Raw genomic sequence first — 10,577 nt, 5'->3', positions numbered from 1 at the left:
TCACTTTGTAGACCAGGCTGGCCTCGAACTCAGAAATCTGCCTGCCTCTGCCTCCCGAGTGCTGGGATTAAAGGCGTGCGCCACCACGCCCGGCTGATACATTTCTTGTTTGTACATTTAGTTACTTTTGCATACTTGTGGCAACATGCGTGACCTGGAAAGCAGCTTAAAAGGGGGAAAGTTGGCTTACAGTGTAGTCATTCAGTCTGTGTTCACTGAGCAATGTGTTCTGGGCCTGTTTAAGGCAGAAGAACATCATTGAGGCAAGGATGTGTGACGTGACACAAAAGAGCTGGTCAAAACAGGCAAAGGCCAGAAACAAAACAACCTCAGCGACCTGCACCCTAGTGACCCATTTGCCCAGTCCTCATGTCCTTAATGCTTTAGCGCCTTTCAAAATAATGCCATGTCTGTCTGTCTGGGCTTTAACACAGGGACACCCAGGGAGTCTTTCCTATTCAAACGACAATAACTTGTTTCCATTTTCTTTAGTACTACTGCAGGGGCTCCTTTGCGTCTGAATCATTTCAAGTAAAGACTGATATTGTAACTAGGTCATGGTCCACAGTCTGCTGTCCCCAGGAGACCAATGAGAGCTTGCAAAGATCCAAATTGCTCTAAGCATCCTGGGATATCAACTCAGGCATTGGATTTATTCACACATCCCCCCCCCCTTTTTTTTTTTTTTTTTGAATGAGTGAGTGAGTCAGGGAGGGAGGGAAAGAGAGGGAGGGAGAGAGAGTGATACAGATTAGCATAGAGCTTGTGGGAGTCTGTCCTCCTGCCTTTATGTCCTGAGTGCTGGGTTCTAGGTATATGCCACATCTTGCAGCCTTGTGATTTTAAATCACAAGTATAAGAGGCAGTATCCATGTGAGAGAGGATAGAACACTTCTCTTAATGTTAGCTCAGACTGTCTGGTGGAAATGGGCATGTTTTTATCTTGGTAGAGAGAGACAGGGGTCTAAGAAGTAGGATGTGATTGGCTCACAGGGTGACCTTGAGGACAATTGTCAGGCCATGAACAGGAGTTACCAGGAAGGGGCCTTTGGTGTGTGGGGGTGTCAGCTGCTGCTGTCATTTGCCCTTCTGACATGTCAGGTTTGGTCCAGTGTGTAAGCTGGAGTTCCTGGCACCTGTAAGAGGTGGGACCTGCTACTGGGTAATGAGGTCATGACAGTATTCCTCGTGGAAGTCGTGAGTGGAGGCCTGAGGGGCTGGATTAGCCCCTGTGAGGATGGCTCGCTGTGCAGAGCCTGGCACTGTTTCCAAGTTCTTCCTCATACACTGCTTATCATTCTCTTCTGTGGTCACACCGCTGTGACGACATCTGTCATGAGACCTCAGCAGTGCTAAGCGATGCCATTGCTCCTGGCTTCTGCATTGCAAGCTGAAGGAACTGTATTGAAAGCGACCTGAGTTGAGTATTTTGTGACAGCATTAGAAGTGGACTAAGGAGGCATTGTCAGGGCCTGGTTATTTTATAATATAATTTTATTTATGAAAGCCAAGTCCTCCAGTTTACTTCTCTACTCGAAAGGGAAATATGCTGATCCTAAAAATAAGAAGACTTCTCGTTTCTGTCCCAGCCTACTAATTTCTTACAGTTCAGCTTCTTGACCATTGTGGAGCTGGGATTTTCCTAGATACAGTAGTTCCCCATCCAGCCTTCCGTTCTCTAGGTTCTGCTCTCTGAGGTAGACCATAGAAAAATATATTAGATAAAAGAATTTCAGAGATAAACAACTCATTTATTTTAAATCAGGAAGCACTGTATTTAGTGTGATGAAATGTTGAACTGTCCTGTTTACAATGAGAGGTGTCCCTTCACCTTGTCTGTCACATCAGTCTGTAAATGCGGTGATGATTTGACACCAGGTCCAAGAAGGTTTTATCACAGCCTTAGGTCAGGAGAGTCCTTCCTAGATCAGAAGATTTCTGAAGTCAGTGTCCTTAGCATCTAATTAGCTTTAATCATCAACTTGACACAGTCTAGTGCTATTTGAGAAGAAAGCCTCAAATGAGGACCTTCCTGGATTCGACTGACCTTTGGGCACAGCAGTGGAATGGTTGGTCTTATTGATTGATGAAGGAGGGCCCAGACCACCGTGGGTGGCACCATTCCTAGGCAGATAGTCTTGGGCTTTATAAGAAAGTTAGCTAAGCTGGGAGAAGGAGCTTTAGGGCTCCGGTTCCTAAGAGTCTACTTATATTCCAATAGTTGGCCCTGTCCCTATGCATACACTGGCAACTGTAATTGGACCTCATGAGTTTAAGAAAAGAGAACATGTGAAATTGAGCAGGAATAGTGGTAGTGAGATAGAAAGTACTGAAGAGGAGGACATGGGGAGGGATTTGATTAAGGCCCATTGTTGGTATGTACAAATTCCAATAAATAAAAATAGGATTAGCTAAAAAAAAATACCTGAAAGTGTTCAACATTTTCCCATGAAAGATTACATATTATATAATATATGTAAGTAATGTGTATACATAATATTTTATTTTATTTTATTTTTGGTTTTTCAAGACACGGTTTCTCTGTATAGCCCTGGCTGTCCTGGAACTCACTTTGTAGACCAGGCTGGCCTNCCTGCCTCTGCCTCCCGAGTGCTGGGATTAAAGGCGTGTACCACCACGCCTGGCATCATAATATTTATTTTTAAAAATATTTTTTTTTTTAAAAGAAAAGAAAGCTAGCTAAGCATGAGGTTGAGACCAAGCCAGCAAGCAGCATTTCTCTGTGATTTCTGCCTCCAGGGTTTGCCCTGACTTCTTTCAGTAATGGACGGAGATCTGGAAATGTAAGCCAAATAAACTCTTTTCTCCTCTACATTGCTTTTAGCTAGGGTGTTCCATCACAGCAAGAGAGAGAAAACTAGACTATAACAGCGTTAGCTAACTGGGAACCTTTCATTATTTCTATTATTTCCCATTTATTATTTACATACCATTATCCACTGGCCTTGATCAGGGACAACCCATCTGTTAATTTGCTCCTGGTTGTTAATCTACTTCATCATAGTTATGCCTGCAGAGCAAGAACATAGCCCGGGCATTATACAAGATTTGACATTCACTATATCTGAGTTTAGGAACTCGCTTGGCATTGTGGAACACACTCACTGTGCACAAGAGAAGGAAGGTAACTTTAACAGGGAATTGGGTCTGATAGTCTCTGAGTTCTACGACTTCTGATGGTCAAACCTTTTACACCTGTGCTGAGCTCAGCATCGTGGAGGGAAGAGTCCTGAAGTTGCTCACAGGCACTTACCGTGTTGCTTTGATGCTTAGGTCGGAGCCGTTCTGGGTGGCATGCTGCTCCTGGTGGTGGCAGTTACTGGCATGGTCCTGGCAAAGGGCTGGAACACAGATGTCACTCTCCTGGTCATCAGCTGCATTTTTCCCTTGGTCGGCCATGTCACGGGCTTCCTGCTGGCATTCCTCACCCACCAATCTTGGCAAAGGTACAGTCACATACCCTATAAGGTGTGTGTGTGAGTGTGTACATATGGGTGCCTGTGCACTCACATGAGTGCATGCACGTGTGTGCCCACCTACATGTGTGCATGCATGTGCGTGTGTGTGTGTGTGTGTGTGTGTGTGCATGTGCCTATATATGTGTGTGTGAGTGTGTGTATATATGTACATGTGCATGTCTGGGGCTCAGATTTTCAGACCTGTGTATGTGAGACATAAAGTCTATCTCTTTGACTCACACCCAGCTCCATAAGCGTTTTTGAGGCAGGCGTACTGGCCACACTGCCGTGGCAAGCTTCGCTGGCGGTGTGGTAATTTTTCACACAGACAAAGGCCACATAGGTGGGGTTTGTCCTAGTGAGAGCCACCATGGCTGTGATGAAATACCTTGAACCAAAAGCAGCTTGGGGAGGGAAGAGTTTGCTCAGCTTACATCCCACACTGCTGTTCATCATCCGAGGGAGGTAGGATGGAAAAAACTCAGGGCTGGAACCTGAGGCTGGAGCTGATGCAGAGGCCATGGAGGAGTGCTGCTTACTGGCTTGCTCATCATGGCTTGCTCAGCCTGCTTTCTTTTAGAACCAGGACCGCCTGCACAGGGGTGGCACAATCAGCTGGGCCCTCCCCTGTCAATCACCAACTTAAAAAATGCCACACAGGCTTGCCTATAGCCAGATCTTTTGGAGGCAGTTTTTTTTTTTTTTAATGATTATTATTTATTTTATGTATGTGAGTACACTGTAGCTGTCTTCAGACACATCAGAAGAGGGCATCAGATCCCATTACAGATGGCTGTGAGACACCATGTGGTTGCTGGGAATTGAACTCAGGACCTCTGGAAGAGCAGCCAGTGCTCTTAACCTCTGAGCCATCTCTCCAGACCATTGGATGCAGTTTCTTAATTGAAGTTTCCTCAATTAAGTTCCTTCAAACAACTCCAGCTTGTCTCCGGTTGATATAAAACTAGTCACCACAGAGTTGTAATTTATGAAGTTAGGATTAGGTCTTTAGTATGTCTTGCTGGTCTCTGAACAGTAAAGGCCAGTTGGGGCTACCCTGCCAGACCTTGTCTCAACTATGAAACTGAGAAGGGTGGTGTGGGAATTCCAAGGTTGGTGTGGGAGGAGTGAACTTGTTTCGCTCAATATAGAGACCATCGTAGGTCTAGAGTAAGTTTTAAAGAGATTAAATCCTTGTTGATTATGCCGGATTTTTAAGGAATTACTGTTTATGTATAATACTCATTAGGAATTTGTCTTATCATTTGGATTGGGGCATACACTTATAAACATTGTGAAATATTAAAGCTGGTAAGAGCCCATGTTGGCATGCATGCTATGACATGATGCAACCATACACTAATGAGGAGTGCCGACAGCTGGCAGAAGCTTTCCGAAAGGCGATGTGTGTTATATGTGTTTGTGGTTATTAACTCAGTACTTTAACTCTAGTTGAGAACAGGGTCTTGCTATGTAGCTCTGGTGGCCTTGAACTCTGTCCACCTATAGATGTATCACCACACTCTGCAGTAATCTGTTCTAGATTTAGATTACCAGGCATACATGTGATTGCTGATATGATAAGATGCTAATTGCAGTGCCCATTATAAAGGCAAAAATGGAAATGATTTAAATATCTAACAATAGGGACATGTTTATTTATGAAGCATGCCTGTGATGGTACGAAGCATCAAATCTCAATGACGCCAGGGACGACACTCCAGAGCTAAACTTGTTTTAAAATTTTTATTTCTACCTTGGGGATGAAGGGGAAGCAAAAAGAATATGGAAAGATATTGGAAGAAATTGCAATTTTGAACAGGGAAGTTAAAGATGATTTCAATTCTTTCATATTTCCTGAGAATGTTTTTCATTTCTCAGTAAGTGGATTTACTTTTAAATCAGGAGAGGGATTACAGGAAAGTGGCTGGGCTGGGAAGGGTTAGGTCACTCTGAAGCTGTTCCCATTCCATCCCAGAACTCAGAGCGTTTCACAAGCACTGGGTGAGGCCCTAACTCGTCTATCCTGCTTTCTTCTTGTTGCAACCTGACAGGTAGCCGTGATTACTCTGCGGATGAGTAAGCCCTTCAGGGATGAGTAGGAACTCAATCAAGTTCCTAGAGCTAGAAAGTGGTAGAGTTTGGATTTGAACCTGGGCTGGTTTCCAGGTCAAGAGCATAGACTGCTGAATGATGGAAGCTGATGACCAGGTCTACAGAGGAAGGAAGAACTCTTATGACAAAGTGTTGTCAATGGTCTGGCCTTTCTCACATCCATCCTATAGCCAGACAAGGATGAGTCTGGAGGTAATTGCATTTGCTTTGCGAATGGTCCAGGTGAGCTGCAACTTTGTAGCATTACTACGTTGAGCTAGGAACTCTGAGGGAAGTGTACTTTGCATGAAGGTAAGAGATACACAGTGTGGTGCAGACCTTGCCACTCAAAAATTTCCTACCCTCACATTGGACACCCTGTGGCCTCCACGTGGAATCCCAGCTCCAGCCAAACAAAGCATCTGTAACTTTTCACCTCACTCTGCTGGCTGCAAGCGCCTTATAAATTAGAAATCGGAGACAAATGGAGTTGCTTGACCCACCCTCCACACTCCTGCTTTTACTTCCCTTATCTCTCATTTTTTCCATCTTCAAGTAAGATTCGTTCCATTTTCTGCAATCAAAAAAAAAAAAAAGATGTAAAAAAAAAAAGTAGAAATGAGAGAAATTGAACTCGTCACCAAAAAGCAACCTTTTCTGATATTTGTTTTCTATTGAGAGTTTTTGGTGCTTTTTAGTTTGTTCAGTTTCTGGCCTCTGACTTTTCCAATTCTCGTCTCCTCCAGTCCGAATGCAGAGGACTGGCTTGCAGTACAAGAAGTGCCTCCTCAGGGGGCCAAGCTTACACTGTATCTGCAACTTTTCCTTCTGCCTCTCCCTGATGTGTAGCACCTCTTCCTGTTCTGTAGCTTCAGCCTCTGCACAGCTTTCTGGAGTCACTTTTGTCGCTCAGCTGCGTTTCTGTAGCATCTTCTGGGCCTGACCATTGGTGGGCATTGTTTTCTGGTGAGCTTGTTATTCTCCTACCCCAAGTTCTAGGTCAGGGTTCTTGGGGTCCTGTTCCTCAGGGCATACACAGGAGGACCCCACTACTGTCAAGGAACACATCCTTTTAGTTGCCTGAGCCTGTTCTTGTCCTTATTCAAAGGGAACGCTCAAGCATGGTTCCCTTTGCTACTTTGTAACTCTTGAATCCTTTCACCACCAGGTGCAGGACGATTTCCATAGAGACTGGCGCTCAGAACATCCAGCTGTGCATCGCCATGCTGCAGCTGTCCTTCTCTGCCGAGTACCTGGTCCAGCTGCTAAACTTTGCATTGGCCTATGGACTCTTCCAAGTGCTGCATGGGCTGCTCATTGTTGCAGGTGCGTGAATTCCCTCTGCACACCAGTTAACTGATTTATTATCAAGCCAGCCTTTTGGTACTGCTCTTGTGATATAGTTTTAGCCTGATACTTTTGGGGACCATAATATATAAAGCCAGGGTTCTTGGATTCAGTGGGTGTTTCACAGAAAATACTTTAAAAGCCATTTAGGTGAGATTTTATAAGCAGAAACAAGTCATTGCACAAAACCATCATGAGAGCGTTTACGCCATGTCTTTCGCAGAGCCTTGAACTTTGCTTTCCCAAATGCTCAGTTACTTCTGTGCCACAGACACTAAAACTTGAGCTGAGTGGCTGCGACGTATTTTTCAAATACAAAACATAACGCATATACAGAAGTGTAGACACAGTGAGATTTTATGCACGTCTATGTCCAAAACATGTTACTCACCTATCTGCATTATTTGAGGGTAAATCCTTATGTATGGAAGGTACATTGCGAGAAGGTGTGAAGACACACATGTACACGCACATTTATTTACTTTGGCCTTGGAATACGCTCTGAGTAAGATTAGTGATGGCATCCAAAATTGATTGCACACTGTGTAGTTTTCGGTTGCCGTGATAAAATGCAGTGCTCAAAAGCAAATTATAGAAGAAAGATCTTATATTGTTTTACAGTTTTGGAGAGAGAGAGAGAGAGGGAGGGAGGGAGGGAGGGAGGGAGAGAGAGAGAGAGAGAGAGAGAGAGAGAAAGAGAGAAGAGTTCATAATGGTGAGGGAGGCATGGCAGCAGGAGGCAGGAACAGACACTTTTATGTGTGCACTCACACATGCTATTCTATACTTGCTTAGGTAGGCTGCTTGGATGTCACCTTTGAGCAGGAAGCAGAGAGAGCATAGGAAGTGGGGCCAAGTTATAAAACCCTAACTCTGTCCCCAGTGTCCTCAGGCAAGGCTCTGTCTCCTAAACATTCTACACTGCCTGTAAACAACACTCCACACTGGGTACCAAGTGTTCAAACACATGAGCCTATGGGGCCGATTCTCATACAAACTACCACACATACTGATTATTATATGCTATTGGCATAGCAACAATGATGTGAGGGACACTTAGGACCAGGGGTTTCCCAGGGGTTACGGGAAACTGTTCTATTAGAACAAGCTGCTGGTTCTGAGACCCAAAGGTTTAGAGAAACATCCTGCTGAGCTTCTTGGAGCTACATCCTAGCACTCAGGTAAGTACCCGAGGCACATTAAGCACCTTACAAGGGTTTGTTGACTGACTGAATGAATACTCTCCGAGAAAGCTGAGAAACGAATCCCAACTCTGGATAGAAAGATCCATTCTGCATCACCATTCTTTCTTTTTCTTTCTTTTCTTTTCCTCTTTCTTTCTTTCTTTCTTTCTTTCATTTGTAGAACATGATTTCAATATTTTCAACTGTTAATATTCAACAAACAGAATAATTATTTTAAGATTTATTTTGTTATGTATCCCTTTTTATTTCTTATTTTATTAATTTGGATACTGTCTCTGTGCCCTCTGTTTTAGTCTGGCTAAGGGTTTATCTATCTTGTTGAATTTCTCAAAGAACCAGCTCCTGGTTTTGTTGATTCTTTATATAGTTCTTTTTGTTTCTATTTGGTTGATTTCAGCCCCGAGTTTGATTATTTCCTGCAGGCTACTCCTCTTGGGTGCATTTGCTTCTTTTTGTTCTAGAACTTTCAGGTGTGCTGTCAAGCTGCTGGAATAAGCTCTCTTTAGTTTCTTTATGGAGGTGCTTAGAGCTATGAGTTTTCCTTTTAGCACTGCTTCCATTGTGTCCCATAAGTTTTGGTATGATGTGTCTTCATTTTCATTAAATTCTAAAAGGCCTTTAATTTCTTTTTTTAAAAGATTTATTTATTTATTTAATTTATGAGTACACTGTAGCTGTTTTCAGACACACCAGAAGAGGGCATCAGATCTCATTACAGATGGTTGTGAGCCACCGTATGGTTGCTGGGAATTGAACTCAGGACCAGTGGAAGAGCACTCAGTGTTCTTAACTGCTGAGCCATCTCTCAGGTCCCTTGACCAAGTTATCATTGAGTAGAGCGTTGTTCAGCTTCCGTGTGTATGTGTGCTTTCCGTTGTTTTTGTTGATATATATTTAGGACCAGCCTTAGTCTGTACCCCACATGCGTTCGTTCTGCAGATTTATCTTCTCCTTTCCTTCACCTGTCCCTGGAGTGTGGATGAACGTGTGGGATCCCACAATTGTGCCTCTGCTAAAGTGATTTTAATGCTGTTTGTTTTTACACCCAGCATATCAGGCATACAAGAGGAGGCAGAAGAGTAAATGCAGGAGACAGCACCCGGATTGCCCAGATGTCTGCTACGAGAAGCAGCCCAGAGAGACCAGTGCTTTCTTGGATAAAGGGGATGAGGCTGCTGTAACTCTGGGGCCAGTGCAGCCGGAGGAGCACCATAGGGCTGCTGAGCTGACCAGCCACATTCCTTCATGTGAATAGTGGGAGGCACGGACCAGCTTGACCCTCCATCCTCCTCCGTGGCCAGTGAAGACCATGTGCGGTTGGAAGAAAGCAGAGGCGTCACCCCACAAAGCTGTCCTCCCATTGTGGAATGTAATCCAAGAGAGAGAATGCCATGCAGAGGAGACATCACTCACACTGCAGGACAGAGCGTCCACGGGCTTCTTGACTTCAGGCAGGTGCTCTGGAGAACTAGAGAAGAGACACAAGAGAAGATTAGCTTCGGTGGTGTGATGCTTATTCTTAAGGAATCGAGCATTGTTTAATTTTGATTATGTGTGTAATGCAAGCGGGCTAGCTCTTTCTCTTGAGAGGAACAGATGCCTAGAATCTCCAAACTGTAGATATACAGGCTCGCCTCAGTCTCCAAAAAAACAGAGACACACGTTCATCCATTCAAGTATTCTGAGCACCAAATCACCAGAAAAGCCCGTGGCTTGTTTTCTGTTTGTTTTCATAGCTGATCAGTGATTATCTCAGAACATCTTCACACACCTGTGTTACCTACCTCATTCCTTAGAACAGTGGCTGTGTCCAAATGTTGTGTAATATAGGACTGTAATTTATTGAAGGCATCTTTATAAGTATTTAGACATCTTCCAGCGCAGGGCTACTGCGAACCCCTGGCCCTGACCCCATGTCCCCGTAGGCTCCTTCCTGCAGCTCCAGTGGGCAGGCCCACAGCTCCTCAGAATCCCAGACAGACTGTTCTGTCTCAAAAGGGCTTTGTCGTTCACTCCCGCCAGTCCTTAGAAATGATTGCTCATTGTTTTGACTTGTGAAAACATCTCATTAAAATTATGATCTCAGAATTACCAACCAGAACCCTTTCCTGTTCATTTACTTCTCTGTGTGTTTGTCCTGTCTAGTTTGTTTTTCTGTGATATTTTTCTGTTGCCTTTTTTGAAGACAGAATTTCACAGCATAGTCCCAGGGTGGCTTTACACTTTCAAAAATCCTCCTGCCTCAGCATCTCTGGTCTTCCCAAGTGCAGTGTGAGGCACTGTTGCCAGTGGCTTTGCTTTTCCTTTGGAGTTGACCATGCCCGGGTCCTGGGTACTGACACCGCTCTCTCAGCTTTTGACTTTTGTGTCTTTGGCTGTTGAGATTCTTATTTCTCATATGTTTTAGCTTGATCAGTCTTTTAGAAGATGTTGTAAAGGCCAGAGGCTGGGA

General features: G+C 44.2%; 1 protein-coding gene across 1 annotated transcript in view; it reads left to right on the top strand.

Annotated features, from left to right (window-relative positions):
- The window catches only part of Slc10a6 (solute carrier family 10 member 6), a 24,160-nt gene extending 13,938 nt beyond the window's left edge, over positions 1-10,222 (top strand). The window contains exons 4-6 of the mRNA XM_021163839.2: positions 3,295-3,467; positions 6,742-6,899; positions 9,175-10,222. Coding sequence (XP_021019498.1) covers positions 3,295-3,467; positions 6,742-6,899; positions 9,175-9,380 — 537 coding nt within the window. The 3' untranslated portion in view covers positions 9,381-10,222. The remainder of the gene's footprint in view (positions 1-3,294; positions 3,468-6,741; positions 6,900-9,174) is intronic.
- The last annotated feature ends 355 nt before the right edge of the window (positions 10,223-10,577 follow it).

The sequence above is a fragment of the Mus caroli genome, chromosome 5 (genome assembly GCF_900094665.2).
Source record: "Mus caroli chromosome 5, CAROLI_EIJ_v1.1, whole genome shotgun sequence".
NCBI classification, from domain to species: Eukaryota; Metazoa; Chordata; class Mammalia; order Rodentia; family Muridae; genus Mus; species Mus caroli.
Note: the sequence above shows the minus strand (reverse complement) of the source record. Positions and strands in the feature narration are given on the sequence as shown.